At 42.1% G+C, this 19,367-nt stretch overlaps 1 protein-coding gene across 1 annotated transcript in view; it reads left to right on the forward strand.

Annotated features, from left to right (window-relative positions):
* ITGA5 (integrin subunit alpha 5) overlaps nt 1-19,367 on the forward strand; it is a 148,759-nt gene that overhangs the window by 88,597 nt on the left and 40,795 nt on the right. The window contains exons 4-15 of the mRNA XM_082244586.1: nt 1,493-1,616; nt 1,700-1,770; nt 3,394-3,439; nt 5,408-5,533; nt 6,112-6,156; nt 12,259-12,302; nt 13,614-13,670; nt 15,468-15,520; nt 15,993-16,198; nt 16,832-17,023; nt 17,357-17,402; nt 18,035-18,142. Coding sequence (XP_082100712.1) covers nt 1,493-1,616; nt 1,700-1,770; nt 3,394-3,439; nt 5,408-5,533; nt 6,112-6,156; nt 12,259-12,302; nt 13,614-13,670; nt 15,468-15,520; nt 15,993-16,198; nt 16,832-17,023; nt 17,357-17,402; nt 18,035-18,142 — 1,118 coding nt within the window. The remainder of the gene's footprint in view (nt 1-1,492; nt 1,617-1,699; nt 1,771-3,393; nt 3,440-5,407; nt 5,534-6,111; nt 6,157-12,258; nt 12,303-13,613; nt 13,671-15,467; nt 15,521-15,992; nt 16,199-16,831; nt 17,024-17,356; nt 17,403-18,034; nt 18,143-19,367) is intronic.

Consider the following 19,367-nt stretch of genomic DNA (forward strand, 5'->3'; position numbering starts at 1 on the left):
TACAGTAACTGTTTGTTTTTTTTTTGTTTTTTTAATTGCGCAAAATACTTTATTTACAGCGCTGCTGGGCACTCACATGACCTGCTGGCCCTCTCCTTCCTCGCTCCAAGCACTACAGTGGGAGAGACCGAGATTCCCCACTGAAGTCAGCTGTGAGGAGAGGAGGAGAGCGGCGGGAGGTCACGCGAGCACCCAGCGGTTCTGTGAATAAGGTGTTTTGCTCAATAAAAAAAAAAAAGTTACTGCACATTTTATATGATCCTGTAAGAGGATTACAAGTTTTGTCAGTAGTAATGTTAGTCTCCCGAGTTGACAGGCAGAGAAGGAGGGGGAGAGAGGAGAGCAACAGGATGACCGAGGCATGTAAACTGAACACGGTTATCAGGGATCAGCAGCCATGATTACTGTGGTTGGCACACTAAGGGAGACACAGGAACAGGCAGGATCAGCCAAGTTTCTTTTAGAACAGAGGGACAAATGACACAGCACAAGCACTATATATAATATATAATTTTTTTTTTAGGGTTTATTGGTTTGAATCTCTGGGCAGGCTGATTGTTCCCAAGTCGATACATCCATCGATTTGGTTACAACCATTATGTCAGATTTTTACATGCAATTAGGCCCCTTTCACATGGGCTTTCCGATCCAGTCCATCTGTCAGTTTTTCAGGCGGACCTGATCAGATGCTCCATGCATCCCTATGGAGCGGCAGATGTCAGCGGTGACACCCCTGCTGACACCTGCTGCTATCCGATCCTGTCCATGAAAACCAGATGGGTGGAAACCCTATCTGGAGGATCAGATCGGATGAAAATGGACAGGCAGTCCATTCTCATCCAATCTCCCATAGAGGAGAGTGGGGCTCTGACAGCTCCGTCTCTGCAAAGTAAGTGGAGACAGGGCTGTCACCCGCCTGCTCAGCGGGGATTAGCGGATCAATCCCCGCTGGGCAAAACTGGGTCCTTCGGGCGCACCGCCCGTGTGAATGGGACCCTATTGGCAGCAGCTATAGCTGCTAGTAGTAATTGTTGTGTTCTCCTGGCATGAGAACCCATGGTTGCAGGAAAGAAAATCTAATCACCTTTGGGCCTGCTTTAGATGCCACAGACAGTTGGCTAAGAACTACTGGTTACATTAGGAATTATCCTTTTCAGGTATTGGAATATTTTGCAGACTGTGCTTTTACTTTTCTTTTTTCTAAGTTGTTGACAGTTTATACCAGAAAGTACAGTTAATTTGAATTCTGGCTTTTAGTAAAGTATATCCTAAAGGCTAAATTTGTGTTTTTCTTTTTTGTAAGGGGGAGGTGATTGCTGAAGCAGAGGTTGCAAAAAAACATATAAACTGTTGCATAGACAGGCAGTATGATTTTCCTCTAAATGTATTGTATTGTACTTGGCTTGCTAAATTTCCTTATGTACTTTTGAATGTGTTTGGCTCTCTCTGGTTTTCTTTCTTGCAGTTATATTGTCTCCTTTTTACCTTTTAGGCTTGTGCCCCAAGGTACAGCTGGAGAACAATAAAAGAGGAAATACGTCGTGACGTGGTGGGCACCTGCTACTTGTCGTCAGACAACTTCACCAATATTGTGGAATACTCGCCTTGCCGCACAGGTACACAATTTTTCTTTTGGATGTCAGCAATGTCAGAATTTTTCTGTGAATTTATTAATTATATTTATTTTTTATCAACACAGATGCAGCTAGTGCAGATTCTGATACCCGTCAGGGGTTCTGCCAAGGTGGCTTCTCTGCAGAGTTTACAAAGGTAGGGTGTGCTGGTGGAGGCAATGTGCAGGTTTGGGTGTGCTGGTGGAGGCAATGTGCCGGTTTGGGTGTGCTGGTGGAGGCAATGTGCCGGTTTGGGTGTGCTGGTGGAGGCAATGTGCCGGTTTGGGTGTGCTGGTGGAGGCAATGTGCCGGTTTGGGTGTGCTGGTGGAGGCAATGTGCCGGTTTGGGTGTGCTGGTGGAGGCGGTGTGCTGGTGGGAGGCAATGTTCCCATAGAAACTTGTCCTTCCCAACAAAACAGCACTGAAAAAATGCTGATATTTTTTTCTTTTTATGGTACAATGATTGTATAGTATACTAAAACTGTAGAGTGCAAAATCTGCTTATGCACTGCAAAGAAGCCAATTGGCTTCCAGGTTTGAGGTTGAACAAGTTGCAGTTAGAAGCTGATTGGTTTCTATGCGCAGCTGCACCAGATTTCGCACTCTCCGGTTTTAGTAAATCAACCCCCATGCGTCCAGGTTTGCAAAATGTATATTTAAAGTGATAGTCGAAGCAAGATTAAATTCATTTGTAAGAGACATGATGAATGGATCTCTTGGGAATTCTCTGATCCCTGCCATAATTCTTGGCTCTGTTCACACCTTCCCTGGATTGTTACTCAAGTGCTCCACTTCTGGTTCGTTCTCTAGAATATAAAATATAGGCTCCAGTATGATCTGTCGATCTAGAAACTTGGTCAACCTGTCATTGGGAATAATCCAGGGGCTGCCGCTTAAGGACTACTACTTAAAATGCTTGGCTGTTATGCTGACCCACTGGCTCCAGTATGGGGTCACTGACCTGAAACAAATATTCAGATTGGAAGTGTTGAAGAAAAGTTGGTGGTCCTCACGTGTGCATGTTTTGAAACGGTGATTATTTTGAAGCAAGGACGACAGCATGACAGCCAGGCGACTAACCTTGTCAAAAGGAGAGTTCTGAAATCAAAGCTTAAATATTAATCTCATAACTAGTTTAAAGAATTACTGCTCCTAGTTTTCTTTAAAGAATTAGTGCTGCCCCTCTATTTCTAGTCTTCAAAAGACAACTAAGTTTTTTACATTACATGAAAGTTCCAGGCTGCTTGGCGTGACTGGCAACACTACAGCCTACTTTTCTGTCAGGGCTTGATTTGGATAAAGAGGCATTTGTAGATGATTGATCTCTGCCACTGAGTAGGAAAAAGAAATCCTGTCTGCATCTTAGTGACAATTTTGTATATTTAAAAAAAGTGTTTTTACTTAAGAGGGGATGGGGAGAGCCATGTCAGATATAGTTGAACTTATCCTTTGAAGAGCATAGATCTCTCCTTTATAGTGTCTGAGAGACGCATACTGTTAGGAAATATATCTCGCCACGATTTAGCGGAAACTGAAATCTCAATTTTGGTATTATTATATGTATATTGTCAATAATGGTGCTTCAGCTATGTAGCTTAGTGGTTTGCATTGCTGGCATTCTGGGTTCCATTCCAGCAAGAATACATTCTACATGTAGCTTGTATGCTCAGCCCAAATGACTGAAACAATTATTGTCTTCTAGATAATATGCGTTTTTGCAAAAACTAATGTAAACCCCCTCGGCTTACTTTCTCATTCTGTTTTTTATTTACTTTTCAGAGTGGAAGAATATTATTGGGTGGACCTGGCAGTTATTTTTGGCAAGGTACATTTGTCCTGTGGTCGTTTTGACAATATATCTTAATTGTTCATCATTATATTACATTTGAGTGTTTTATTACCTTTAATTAAGACCTAGCCCCTTTATAAAAGTTCCTTTTTTTTAACCAGTAGTATGCATCAAGAAGTCTAATACACCCCTGGACATGTGTATATTTCGTACCTTGTAACGGTTTGACTGTTCCAAACAATTACGTCTTGTAAATAATCATAAATGCTTTCTGTTATAAATTTGATGTATAAAATATTTGATCAAATAAGCAGTGAAAGTACATCTGTTCTGAGAAAAACATGGAGGCTGTCATTGAACTCCTACAAAAATGCTGGTTATTCTTGGCATGTTTTAGAGTTACGAATCATGAAAAAGTATAGGGAATTTGCATTTTCATTTGCAGTCTGCTGCTTGTTGATTAAACAATCGCAGAAAATGGGGGGGGGGGGGGGGGGTGAGTGTTGGCCTGCTGTGCTGTGGAAAGTACCCAATATGGAAGGGGGTAAAAGGGGTTAAAAGAAGCTTTTTATTTTGCTTTATTTTTACACACTGAGTTTTGCACGATTTTTACTTCTAGCTATTTTTACACTGCCCTTTTTGGTTTGAAATTGATCACCTGTCTACTAGGGATCGAACGATTGTCGGCAAAGCCGATATGCACTTTCCACGATATATCGGAATCTTCCACCTATTACCGATTATTTCGGAATTTGCTTGTACCAGAGTGATGCCTGCAGCTGTCTTGTATTGACAATCGATGCGGCCGAGAAGCTGCTCGGCTGTCATTACAAGGAGCGGGAGGGGACGTTTCCCCCTCTCACCACCTTCCGCGGCTCGCCTGGTTCTCTCGTCCCACCGAGAGACCCAGGCAGCCAGCCTGCAAGGCTGCCAAAGACCCCATCAAAGCCGCATTCAGCTCTGATCGGGTCCCTATGCAAAAACCCAGAAGGGATGTCATGACATCACTTCCGGGTACTGGCGCCAGATTAAAAAAAATGACAGCATTCGAAACAGCCAAACTTGACGTTTTGAATGTTTTTAAGTGCAGAGGAGGGGTTTGGGGTCTTTTAGACCCCCAGATCCCTCCGAAAGAGTACCTGTCAAGTAAAAAAAAAAAACATTTTTTTAAATGTACGAAAATATCCGCCCATATCGACCGATACACGATTACCAAAATATCGGCAATGAAAAAACGATATTGGTTGATCCCTACTGTCTAATCTATAATCCAGCTTGGCTGACATCTTTTTCTAAGGGGACCACTGCAAAACATACAGTCAGGCAAATTGCATTTTCAAAAGGAAGGCCGTACTGATATAATTTGAAAATAGAATTGTTAACAGTTATGAAAGGATTGTTAGTCCATTTTGTGGACATCGTTTCAATCACAGATGCAGGTTTAGGTTGAAATCTCTATTTATGGTTTGGTTTGGGTTTTACCCATTTCTCCTTTAATAAACCACAGGAAAAGCTGCTTAACTTTTTCATATGCGTTTCTGATTTGGATACCATTTTATAAAGAAAATATTGAACGTAGTATCCCAATGGCTTGTTTTTGATATGAGGACTTGCCAGCCTTTTCCAGGCACACTAGTCTCTACTTACTGTTCTCACAAACGGTAAAAGTGCTTGCTATTACATCTGAAGCATGGTGAACAAAGCCAAAGTTAAAGGCCGACGGTCATGGAGCTGGTATCTGGAGGTTCAGGAAATTATCTACATCTTTGACCCCTGAAGTTCTGTTTTTAAAACAAAATCTGAACAAACTTGTTAACTTTTGTCTTGGTTTTACCCAAAATATTCTTCTTAAGCTGTCTGTACACTGACTCAAATTCGGTTGGTTCAGCAGGAACCACGCAAATTTTGATCAGTAGTCCCCACTCAACAGAAGTCAATGGTTTGGTTGTCTTTTATGAGTAGATGCGAATTTGCTAATCTTATTTTCTCCATATTTTGTTTTAGGTCAGGTGATAACCGCAACACAGGATGAAATTCGGAAATCTTATTACCCAGAATACTTTATCTTGGAAATTAAAGGACAAATGCACACACGTCAGGCACATGGCTCTTATGATGACAGTTACTTAGGTGAGGCATGTATTTTAATGTTATTTGTGATATATTTGAGCATTTCAAATGGTGAGAGAAAATACCTCAACTCCATTTGTTTCGAAAGTTGTAAGCCTTTGTTCTATACAGTGAATAGTAAAGCACACTTCATGTTCTTAAGAGTTCAAAGTGTTGGCTCAAGCTATTGTCTGTGGCCTGATCAATTACAATTCAATTGACTTGGTCCTTTTGGTTCTGTAATTTGCTCTCGGGGAGGTTTTATGTGAATAAATGGCACTAGAAGCGTGTGCTGTCTGACAGACTATAGAAATTGCTGTATTTTGACAATGAAACCTCTATTCAGCCCTTTTAAAGCAGCACAAAAGCAAGCAGGCAGAAAGTCACCGCTTGGAGTGCTTGATTTTCTACTCTGTGCTCTACATGCATACAAATACTCAATTAAGCAGCCATAGCAGATGCATAAAATGCAAGTAGTTTTAACTACAAGCATGTATTGCAATATGTGTCAGACATTATACATAGTTCTCTGTCTCATAGGTCTTTTATCAAATGTCCTATTTGTTAATTATATGTTGTGTGTTTTTTTTTTTTCTCAGGATATTCTGTTGCAGTTGGCGAGTTCAGTGGAGATGACATCGAGGGTGAGTAACTATTTGCAAATTTTACCGGTTCAGTTATTTTTATCTGTAGTACATTTATTAATCTGCTTTTCTCTAGCGCTCATCGACAGACGTAGTCCTCGGTGATACACCACCTTCGGGTTATGTTACCTCCGCAGGAGCAGGACTAGACAGGAAATTAAAAAGCTCTGGCCACACCCTAGGGGCAGTCCCAGAGGGTATATCCTCTCTCTCTCTGCCTCAGCAAATCAGTTATTTTCTGTCTAGTTAGGAGTAAGGACCTAGATACCTTGCTGGGATCTTAGGTCCTGGCAAGAAATTTTTTTCTAAAAGGATTTTTGGACAGCTTTTTTTCTCCAGTGTTCCTGTGAGATCTTCAAGCAAGAAAGCTGAACTGGGCGACGGGCTGGATGTTGAGATCCGGTGGTCACCCCAGTTCAGCCTACGAGCGCGTGCAGGCCATAGCTCCGCGCTGAGTCGGCCGCGACAAAGTCCCATTAAAGGACTGAACCCGCGAGTTAAACGTCTCGCTGAAACGCCAAAGACCATGAGTCACGGCGTCTGTATCGGTCGACAGCCCTCCCGCCCCGGTGGAGAGGGGTACTGTCAGGAGTTGGTGCCCGCCTGGTTCCGGTATGGTGAGTAGTATGTTCCCCCTGTTTTCCCTGACGGGTTTTTGTGGTGAACGCGGGCCCCTCTCTGTATGGTAAGAAAGAGTTTCTTTCTATCCTATAACATGTCACAAATCCTCCTACTTTGAGTGTGATTTTATGTGTGCAAAAGCCAGGAGGCTTGGTTTGGGAGCTAACAATCTATTGTATACATGTTTTAAAGATGTAATCTGTGGCATTCTGGGAATCTTATGGGTTAAGTATAAGCTACCTACCAGTCAGAAGCCATGGACATGTAGACTGCCTTCCAAGTCAGATCTCCAGCTAATAGCAGGCCTCCCGAACGGCCATGCGGTCCGCCAGGGCCGGTACCGCCAAACACGCCATATCCCCATGCAGAGAGAGTGTTGTGTGCCTGCAGCACACCGCTAGTCAGCACAGGCCGCCGCCATTTTTTTTGCTGGATCGCACGAGCCGCCATTTTGGCGTAGCCTCGTGTCTCCAGCATGGGGGCGGCCATGTTTTAGGTGATTCTACACCTCGTGGAGCTTGGGGGAGGCGCCGGAAGGCGTACAGAGGGGCGGAGCCGCCTCCTTTCTTCCTGGGCAGCCAGCCAAAAGACTTCCTGTTTGTCTAAGACAGCGCTGTAAGCTGTTGCAGTTCAACTCTGAACATCAAGTGGTGAGCCTGGGGGTCTATCTCTCTCTCTCTCGATCGATAGGGATCCCTAGCAGGTAACACTAAGGGGTTTTTTGTGGCGCTGAGGGTCGGAAAAAAAAAAAAAAAAAAAAAAAAAAAAAGTTTTTTCTTTACTTTGAATTATATCATCCAGGAAGTAACTGGAGTTATTATGGACCCTGCCACACAGATTCCCCCACCTGTTTCCCTCGAGGGGGCCTCGGGACCCGCCGGTGTACAGAGTATAGAGTCATTTACAGCAATTTTGGAGTCTATGGTGGCTCGGGTGGAGGCGGCCTGTCAGGGACGGGGGTCAAGAAAGCGACCCCCGCCTACCCCTATACTATCTGACACCTCTGACTCTGATTCAGAGATGGTCACTGCAGTTGCAGGTTCCTCTGCAAGGGTTGCTATCCCAGGTAAAGCCCCCTCAGACAGTGAGGAGGACGCTTCTTCTCCTGCTATAATTCAGGAAGAAGCATTGGTGGACGCACTAGTTGTGGCAGTGCAAGAAACCTTAAAACTTGAGGCTTTACCGGCAGAGGCAACTGAAACAGAGAGGCCTTTTGGGACTAATAAGCCCATCAAGACGGCGAAGGCTTTTCCTGTACCTAAATGTTTTGGAAATCAGATTAAAGGAGAATGGGAACATTCTAAACGTACCTTTACTATTTCCAAGCGTATTGCTAGACGCTATCCGTTTGAGGAATCCATCATTAAGAAATGGACGGTACCACCAGTCGTGGATCCGCCTATTTCCAGGCTGAATAAAGCCACGGTTATTCCAGTGGAGGACACTTCGTCCTTTAAGGATCCGGTGGATCGAAAGATAGAAGCGGAGTCCCGCACTATCTTTTCTCTGATAGGGTCAGCATTTAGACCAGTAATTGTTATTGGTCTAGTTTCCCAGACACTTACAGAATGGGCGAAGATGGTACGCCAAGATCTTAGGGGAAAAGATATTCCCCAGGAGACATCTGATTTGATAGAACAGATCATACAAGGGCTACGGTTTATCTGTGACGCAGCCTTGGACACTACTCCCTTGTTAGGGCATGCATCTAAGTTAGCAGTGATCCTCAGACGTGTGCTGTGGTTAAAATGCTGGTCAGCTGACCTAGGTTCCAAAAAGACTTTGACCAATCTCCCTTTCCAGGGGAATCGTCTATTTGGAGCCAACCTAGATGAAATCATTAAGGATGCCACCGGGGGCAAGAGTACTTTTTTGCCACAGGCTGCAAAAGCTAAGGAACCTCGCAATAAGCGAGGACCTTTCTTTACCGCCCATAAAGGACGCCCGGCTGGTACTTCCGGGAAAGGCAAGACTCCTCCAGGAGGGTTCAAGAAGGGCTGGTCGGACAAGCAGAGGACCAACCCAGCCAAACCCGAAGTAAAGGAGTACACAGCCTGAAGGTGCGCCCCCACCCAATTTCAGGGTGGGGGGACGTTTTCACCGGTATTCAGGACATTAGATCGAGCATCAACCACTACTACCGGTGCGATTCTTCCCTTCCAACATTTAAGTACAGGAAGCGGTAGTTACCGTTCCCTGTATAGATCTTTTCCTTTACCTTTTCCTAAGATTAGTCCCGATACCTCACAGGAATCGGATCTGATTGACCAGATAGGCCAAGTAGCCTCTAGTCGGGTGACTTCGGTCCCTGAGGTTCAACCAGAAAAGATCACCTTGCCTGATAACTATCAGGTATTTGATAAATGTGTGGGAACAGAAAACGACCAGACTTTCTCGGATGGTCGGGGCCAGATACCTCTAGGGACGCCTGGTTCAGATCCAATCAGCGCCAGTGGTCCTAGAAATTCTAGGCTGGCCTCTTCAAGCCGGCCTGGCCGACTTGGACAGGTTAGTCGCAGACGTTCCGTGGGAACTTCGTCTCAGGGAGTGTCTGTAGTCTCAAGGACCTATTTACCTTCGTGCTTTACAGTCGCTGGTTTTAATGGCCTGGCCATTGAGACCCAAGTACTGAAGGACAGAGGTTTGTCTACTTCAGTCATTCCTACCCTTATTAAAGCAAGGAAAGCGACTTCCAGCAAAGTCTATTATCACACATGGAAGACTTATATTGCGTGGTGCGAATCTTTAGGATTTCCTCCACGTACCTATTCGGTGTCTCGAATATTGGCCTTTTTGCAACAAGGGGTTGAGCAGAAGCTAGCCTTGAGCACCATCAAGGGTCAAGTTTCAGCATTAGCAATCTTCTTTCAGAAACCTTTAGCTACCAAATCCTTGGTGCGGAATTTCATCCAGGGGGTGCGGCACCTGGCTCCTCCAGTCCGCGCGCCCTTACCGCCCTGGGATCTTAATTTGGTTTTGTCGGTTCTACAGAAACCTCCCTTTGAAAACATCAGGGAGATTCCCTTGCTTACTTTATCCCAGAAGGTGGTCTTCTTGGTGGCTATTACTTCTGCTCGCAGGGTGTCAGAACTGGCTGCATTATCATGCCAGTCCCCATACCTAGTGATTCATAGGGATAAGGTAGTACTTCATCCTAAGCCATCTTTTCTTCCTAAGGTGGTTTCAGATTTTCATCTGAATGAAGATATTGTACTACCTTCCTTGTGTCCTCAGCCCAAGCATCATCGGGAACATGCGTTGCATTCCTTGGATGTGGTTCGGGCAATCAGGGTATACCTGAAAGCTACGGAATCATTCCGTAAGACGGATTCACTTTTTGTGATCACGGATGGCCCCAGAAAGGGTTTGCCTGCATCTGCCGCGACCATTGCCAAATGGATTAGACAAACGGTGGTACAGGCTTATTCTATTAAGGGTCAGAGTCCTCCGTTCCCTGTTAGGGCGCACTCCACTCGAGCGCTCAGTACTTCCTGGGCCTTTCGCCATCAGGCGTCAGTGGTCCAGGTATGTAAGGCGGCCACTTGGTCGTCGGTACATACCTTTACTAAATTCTATAAAATTGATGTGACGGCATCGGCGGATGCCTCATTTGGCCGCAAGGTTTTGCAGGCCGCAATTTGAGGAGACCGGTGGTCTACCTCGAGGGTTTTTTTCTGTTTGAAAAATTTTTTTGTTGAGTCTCATCATTTAGGATGAGCATTGTAAACTTCTAGTTGGCACCGGTTGGGCCTTCTAGATTGGGATTTTGATTTCCATTTTCCCACCCCTCAGTTGTGATACTGCTCTGGGACGTCCCGAAGGTGGTGTATCACCGAGGACTACGTCTGTCGATGAGCGCTAGAGAAAAATGGATTTTTGTAAAATCTTACCGTAAAATCCTTTTCTCTTAGCTCATCGACAGACGTAGTCCCCGCCCCTCTGTTTTGGAGTTGGGTTGGGTTAAATTCTCTAAGCACTGCTTTTTCACATAACTGATTTGCTGAGGCAGAGAGAGAGAGGATATACCCTCTGGGACTGCCCCTAGGGTGTGGCCAGAGCTTTTTAATTTCCTGTCTAGTCCTGCTCCTGCGGAGGTAACATAACCCGAAGGTGGTGTATCACCGAGGACTACGTCTGTCGATGAGCTAAGAGAAAAGGATTTTACGGTAAGATTTTACAAAAATCCATTTTTAGCCGCACAAGTTTACAAATGCAAATACATCCATACAACACTACAAGGTATTTATCATTATTATGGCGGGTTTATGTTGTAACCCTACTGTCCTGTGAAAATGCCCCATCCTAAGATGCAGGTTTGCCACATTGCATGGCCTTTTTCTTTTTTTTTTTGTATGTATTGTTGTGAAAACTGTTAACGAAGAGTGACAACACAGGGAAGAGAAAACCTCAAGATACTGTATATCCTCTTGGTGAACTGTATAAATATTAGCAGTTTAAACTAAGACAAGAAATGCAATGAAGGCATTTTCCAGGCTGCAAATGAAAGTGGTACGGTAGATTTAGTTAAATCCTTTAAAGGGGGATAATAAAGCCAAATACTGTGCAAGAAATTTTACTTGCCAAGAAATTTGATAATTTTAAATTTATATTGGATAGGATATTGAACATTATTATTATTATTATTATTATTATTATTATTATTATTATTATACAGGATTTATATAGCGCCAACAGTTTGCACAGTACTTTACAATATGAGGGAAGACAATACAGTTACAATACAATACAGGAGGTATTAGAGGGCCCTGCTCGTTAGAGCTTACAGTTTAGAAGCAAGGGCCAAGTGAAACAGAAGGCAATAACTGTGGGGGATGAGCTGATGGAGAAAAGGCAATAACTATGGGGGATGAGCTGATGGAGAAAATGGAAGTACGGTTGTTGGGTGTGGGTAGGATAGGCTTCTCTGAAGAGGAGGGTTTTCAGGGATCATCTAAAAGCTAATAGAGTAGGATATATTCGGACAGATTGGGGTAAGGAGTTCCATAGGATTGGAGAGGCTCTGGAAAAGTCCTGGAGGCGAGCATGGGAGGAGCTAGAGAGCAGGATGTTTTGAGTGGAACGAAGAGAGCAATTAGGTTGGTATTTTGAGACTAGGCTAGTGATGTTGCTGGGGACTAAATTGTGGATGGCTTAAAATTCAGACTGAGGACTCTATGTATTCTATAAAATTACCCAAGATTATTTGAAGATCGTTTTTCTTGCTGCACAAATTAGTCCTCTAGCAGCCAATATTTTTTTATTACTATCTATAAAAGCCAAACCTGTAAAGGGAAAGTACTTATGTACATTGTTTTGAGAAGCATGCTGGATTTATTTAGTTTTTCCAGCTGTAGAAGGTATGCCCAGATACGTTGTTCAATAGGTGGTAAAGATCTTTGATCTCGCTTACAAACACCATTTATAAAACTCCCTGTATTGTAGGTTACATGTTTGTAACATTAATTTTTTTTCCCATTGCAGATTTTGTGGCTGGCGTCCCAAAAGGAAACATGACTTTTGGATATGTAAGAATTACTTAATATTTAAATGATCACATTTTCCTTGCAGTTAAACCTAAAGGCTGGAATAAAAAAGTAAGCCTGACAGTCCAGCAGAGATCCATACAACCCCATGTACTTTTCTGGCCGATGCTGTATGTTAACACAGAGTAGATTAAGCAGAGGCAGCTGAATTCTCCTGACCCACTGGCCGCTTTGTCTGCAGTCACTGTTCAGCTGACCATTTTCTGCCTGGCTCCTTCAGTCTTCAAATCAAAGTTTGTTGAGCCATTTAGTGTCAGTAAGGCCACCCACAGATCGAATTTTAGCCGATATCAGAAGGACATGGTCAACTTTTTATTAGTGTATAGCCAGCTTTACAAATCTTTATAATTGATACAATAACAAAACATTGCCGAGGAAGCATGTAGAAGTGAGCGATTCAAACCAAAAATGTTTGGGGTAAATAGTACAATTTTTATAATTTAAAATCAAAGATAGAAATGAAAATGTACAACACTTTCCCTTTAACTGCCCATGTAGTCATGATTTTCCAAGGATTCCAGGAAAATGTTATATTCTTCCAGTAGGCTTCTTTCTCATCTTCAGGCTTGCATTCAACTGTATGGAACTCGCTTTTTAAAATTGCTTTTTAAATTCTTTCTATGATGGTTATACTGTGAGGCATAAAGAGCAGTATGGACAAACCTTTTTTTTGGCCAAACTTTTTTGTCTTTTGAGTCACAGGATTAAATTGACTAACGTTCTCTAAGTGACCCAGAATTTGCTGATAACGGGCAAGAAGTATACCTCATAATTCTCCTTTTAAAGTGGTTGTAAAGCTTCAAGGTTTGTTACCTTCTAAACTTCTGAGCCCCATCTTGATCCAGCAATGTGCACAAGAGAGCCTCTGCTCTCTCTGGTCTCTCCCTCGTTGGCTTGGGACAGCAGCGTTAGCCATTGATTCACACTACTGTCAATCACAGCCAATGAGGAGCAGGGGTGGGGCCGAGCCCCTTTCCATGTGTGAATGGACACACAGAGCAGCGGCTTGGGAGTGAGCCTGCACGGGTGCCCCCACAGCAAGCTACTTGCTAGGGGGGCACTAAGAGGGAGGGAGGGGCCTAGAGCCCAGGTGGGGGACCCGAGAAGAGGAGGATCAGGGCTGCTCTGTGCAAAGCCACTGCACCAAGCAAGTAAGCATAACGTTTTGTTATTTTTAAAAATAAAAACTAAACTTGCCTATAACAAGGAAATGACCCAAAATGCACTGGAATTATAATACACACCATGTGTTTTCAGAGCTATGTTAACCAAAAAACCTTTTTTGTTTTAAAGGTAACTATTCTGAATGGCACAAATCTGAAATCCTTATATAACTTCTCAGGAGAGCAAGTAAGTATTTGGCTTCCTGGTGTATATTATATGGTTATATAGAAATTACTGCAACTGTTTTTTTTTTTTTTCTCTTTTTATTTTCCATGTAAAAAAAAAACAATATTTTTATTTTGTTTGAAAAACAATTCAATGTACTGGGATGGAAGAGTTGTATAAATGGAAAAAATGAAAATGTAGGCAGTCATGCCTTCAACATTTTTAAATGTTGTTCCAGGCAACCTTTTTAATTCTGGATAAAACAGGGAGGGCTTTATTTAATTCCTATCACATGCTATCACAGCACACGGCCTCTAAGCTTTCTGCAATTTTTACAAATAAATACAGTTTGGAGAGAGGGATTAGGACACCTGTTGGGATTTTATTGGTGTCTGTACCCCTTTAGTAAGACTTGCCCTCTCTAATGCCTCGTACACACGCAACGATTGTTGGCCGTGAATTTTCGGCCAGCGTCCGATCGGCCGATTGTCGGCTTGTTTGTATGATGCTTCCGGCAACCGACTGCGACTTTTCGGGCGAACAAAATCTGGTGCGCATGCTATAAAATTTTTGTTGGCTGTCAACAGAACGGCCGATTGTTTGTCAGTCAGTACAGATTTCGGCAGACAAAAATCAGATGAGCAAGACTGGGCATGCTCAGAGAAGAAAAAACACACGGAAAGTAAACCAGAACATGACATCACTTCTGAAGTTGGTTGTTGTTGGTCGAAAACATTTGTGTGCAGTCTAGAGCACATTTCAACCAACACAACAACACTGGACAAAAGACGGCTGATCGGTCGGCCTACAATCGTTCCGTGTTTATACGAGGCATTAGTCATGTTCACCATTATCACCGAAAGTGAAAAAACAAATCCCAATTTTGGGTCGTTCCAGAGACTGTAATCGAGAGGAAATCTTCCAGTGGACATACTAGTTCAATTGGTCCTGCTAACACAGGAATTCCCTCACTTTGGAGGGTTTTTCCCTCACTTCTGTTGTGTCTAAAGTAAAGGAAAATCTCCCAAATGGGACACAGATGGCACAAAACCTGACTGGGGTTATAAACCCTCCCTTAACTATCAAAACTGAAAAAGGTTTTGCTAGTTCTACTTTAAACACCGATTCTAACACTCGACACTTAACCTAGTCGCCCCAAAACCTTACTTAACACTGAGACTTTACCCAGTCCTTGCCCTAACTTTACCCTGAACTTGACACAAACCAAACTATAAAAACCGCTTATTTACCTTATTGATGAGTTTTCTGCAGCAACCACCTTCCATTTTCTAAAGTTTTGAGCAAAAAAATGATTTAATGATTTGGCACAGAGAACACACTTAAGCCACATTCATTTGTGTCTGCAAAGTTAAGATCCCACAGATAGAGAAGCCTCTCTTGCTTTAAAGTTTTTGTTGCCTTCCTAGGTCTAAGCCTGTTTTTCCTCAGATTCAGACCTTACTTGATGCTCTAGAAGTAGGATGCAAGCATATGACAAAACAAATAACAATTTTCTTATCTATATAATGACGAAATGATCCACCTAATTATCATGCTAAATAAAAGTATAATTTTAATAGCCTATATTGTATAAATGCATGCACAGCCCATCATTATCACAGGGTCACCAAAGCTTCAGTGACCTCATATATCCATGTGGCATTAATTACACCTGCATTAGTGCTTTTCAAATTGTATGACTATATATTTGTGTGTGTAAATATGGGATTATAGATGAATATGAACAAATGGGTAGACCGGAAACCTAGTCATTAAATATTCACTTTGTATTGTAAGTGTCTCTTTTTAAATCTTTAGATGGCTTCATACTTTGGTTATGCTGTAGGAGCCACTGACCTCAACAATGATGGGTAAGCCATTACAAACTATTTACATCTTGCATTAATTAGTACTTTTAAACTGGACCATCTACCTAATCTGATGCAGCTGTTTCAGGATTACAAGAAAATCTGTTATGAGTTATATGTAGGCTGCATTGCTAACCTCTCCTTTTGAGATTGCGAACTGCCTGGCTGTCATGCAGATGGTTTGACCTTTTACTGTCTGAGACACTGACCCGGAACAAGTATGGCGATTGGGAACTCTGTGCTTGTTCTTGATCTGAGTCTGTGGCAAGACACAAGCAGTCATTTTCAAAAGTAGGCTAACAATAGTGTCCCCCAAATTCATCAAAAGGCAGGTATACTTTAATTTCTTTCAGGGCTATACTGGGTTTTACAGAAATGATGCACTATTTGTTTTCTTATAAAGAAATTTGAAACGCCTGAATTGTAATTGTGGCAGTACCATGTCATGCATTTAATAGTTTTGTATGTGCTGCAGATTGGATGACCTGATTATAGGTGCTCCGTTGTTTATGGAGAGAACCCATGATGGCAGAATTCAAGAGGTTGGACGTGTCTATATCTACCTGCAAGATTACAATATGTCCAGTACTCCATCCATGGTCCTAACTGGACAGCATGAATATGGCCGTTTTGGTAGTTCCATTGCTGTTTTAGGAGATTTAGATCAAGATGGATTTAATGGTAACTAAAAAAGTGTTTGTGTGTTTTTTTTGTTTTTTTTGGGGGGGGGGGGGCTTTTCTTTGTGTGGTCTGTCTTGCCCTTTAACTCTTTCTTCAATGCGTTTCATGTGTGTCTATTTTGTACCCGCTTTCTCCAATCTTTTGATTCTTAGTCAATTTAAAATTGTTTTAATATGTAGATCATTATGCAAATGTAACACTCATTCCAATCTGGCAATATAAACGTCAGTACAGCAACACCACATGTATATAACTCTTGTACATGCAATTGAGATTCCAGAAACTGTAAGCTAGTATATACAGCAAGGATGCACACAATGTCCTGACACGCATGCATAACCTGTCAGGAATGTCTCTTAGCTTTGTCTTACCCTTCCATCATTAAAAGGTGTCCAGTTAGTTTGCCAGAATGACTAATGATGTACTACTGGGAATTCACTGTTCCATGAATATTGGTCCTGGGACAAATCTGAAGTAGACTGTACAATAAGCAGTGCTAATTCTGCTAGAATTTAGTATAGTGAGTGCTGTCCTTATTTCAATGTCATGTGAGCATCCGGTGTTGAAGATGTGCTCAATATTTTACAACTTAGTTTTCAGAACCAGGAATAACATTTCAGATTTCATTTTTAGATATTGCCATCGGTGCCCCATTTGATGGAAAAGACAGCAGGGGTGCAGTGTTTATCTTCAATGGTAATGCTGCTGGCCTGAACCCTAAACCTTCCCAGGTTTTAGAAGGGATGTGGGGAAGTTCTGTGGAACCTGCGTTCTTTGGTTTTTCCACCAGAGGAGGAAAAGACCTTGATGGCAATGGCTATCCAGGTATGTAAACCTATACAAAACTGACTAAGGTTCCCTGATGTGGAACTAATGGGATAGGATTAAATTGTATTCAAGGACACCTGACATTCACGTGCATATTTTGGGTCTCTGATTTGCCAAGTAAGAATTGTAGCCCTGAAACTTGTACTTTGAAAAGCAAGTCAGCCTTGACAGCGCAACTATTTTTAAGGAGTTTCCTTTTTGACATTGTAATAGGGTAATAATGACTAAAGCTAAAATTATTCATGGGAAACAACTATTTTACTCTAATTTGATTTCTTGCTTGTGGTCTATTTATCTGGATCTTCATGTAAAACCAATTTTTTTTTCTAGACCTTATCGTGGGCGCATTTGGTGTCGATAAAGCTTTAGTGTATCGGTAAGTTTGCATTCTAAATTGCCTTATTTTATAATAATATAGTTAGAATTGAGGAATAACCTACAATACCTAGAGCAACAGGAATATTTTAGAAGAGAAAACCTATTTAATAATTTAAATAGGTGTGTGTGTGTTTAAAGCAAAATATTATTTCAAGTAATTTTTTATTATTATAAGATTATATGTACATTTATTTAATGCAGGGCATTAGCATTGCACCAGCAGTCGGATTGTGAGAGCAAGGTCAGGTTCCTGCAAACACTTCTGCAGCTCTGTCTGTAGCTCTTTATAGGATTTCAGTATAGGAACTGGTGGACGGGTTTATGGACTATAAGCTCAGGCTCTGAGGGGGAGGGGGAAGGGAAATGCTCTGCAACAGGCTACATGTTACCCCATAAATACAGGTGTAACATGTTGCTAAAGGTAGAGTTAGCCTTTAAAGCTGGCTTACACATTCTAAATGTAATTGGAAATGTATCCTGTATATGATTTTATTTAATGACTATTGAGCACTTTTTATGTCTAGGGATACTTCCCAGTCTGCATTCCCCAGTAGCCACTAATGGTTCAGGGAAATGCTTGATTCTAATATCGTGTTAATCAAATTTGCTGCTAATATTTTATCTCTGCAGTGGGCGTCCAATTGTTCATGCGAGCGCCTCTCTGTCCATTTCTTCAACTATGATCAACCCAGAGGAGAAGACCTGCATGATTGAGAATACAAATGTCACAGTATCATGGTGAGTCCAAAACTTTACTTTTAATATTTTGTATTCTCTGCATTGATGCAGCAGTTTTATAAACACTCTGGACCTATAAACACCTATGTTCTGTTGAAAGGTCTGTTTTTAACATGTTACCGCAGCCCACAGAAATGCACAATACTGTGCTGCATTGATGTTCATTTTGAATGACCCTACAATGCAAAGATAAGTGCAAGCCAGTCGTGGTGTACTGTTGTTTTGTTTACCCTTTGAAAATAAATGGGATCCTTACCACAACTTATTTTTGTGACATCGAATTTATGTAGCGTGAATTCAGCCTCTTGGTTGTAGGTTTATTTTTTTATTTGGAATTTGATTTTGCTTTTACCACTATTTTAATTGAGTGATGTGTGTGGGCATGCTTCTAGACTGTAAGCTCTAACGAGCAGGGCCCTCTGATTCCTCCTGTATTGAATTGTACTGTAACTGTACTGTCTTCCCCCACATTGTAAAGCGCTGCGCAAACTGTTGCCGCTATATAAATGCCAATAATGCCAATCACAAGACTTCTAAAGTGCCTGTGATACTGTGGTATATTGTCATTGCATTCTTCAGACAGTTTTGTGGCATTCTTAAGTGTTCAAGGGTGCCTGAATTGAGATCTATCTGGAGGATGCAATTACTGAACCGGAGCATGCATGCAGATCGGGAAGTTTAGAACTTCTATTCTTCAGAACTGTTTTGCATCAGTGACTCACCAATCATGATGGCATCCAATAAACCAGTATATCTTACATAGTACAGGGAAAAGTTCCCAGATTCTGGGGTTAAGTTGGCTATCCACCATGCCAGAAATATTTTTACCTGGCCAGACAGCAGTAGTAGGCGATCCAAAGAAAGGATCTGCTTAGCCCACATCATAAAGGTTGAGCTGTAAAGGTCTTGCGTGGAAGTAAGCAAAAGGGACTGCCTTAAAGACAACCATGAGGCCCAGAATTCTCTGCAGAAATAAGTTGTAGGATGCCTGGTTGACCAGAAAGTCTGACAGTTGGACCTTCAAGAATCTCTAATCTTTTCCTGGGGAAGAAACCTTTTGGCCTGGGCTGTTTCTAAAATCTGTCCCCAAATACTCCACCTACAGGGCATGCTTCTTGAAGTTGATTACCCAAATTTTGAATGAACTGGATAGTCTTTTCCAAACAGGACAGTGGCTGAGGAATCTTTCAGGTACAGGAGTGGAGCCAGTACTTTGAAGATAAAA

The sequence above is a fragment of the Pelophylax lessonae genome, assembly GCF_965119305.1.
Source record: "Pelophylax lessonae genome assembly, chromosome: 2".
NCBI lineage: Eukaryota > Metazoa > Chordata > Amphibia > Anura > Ranidae > Pelophylax > Pelophylax lessonae.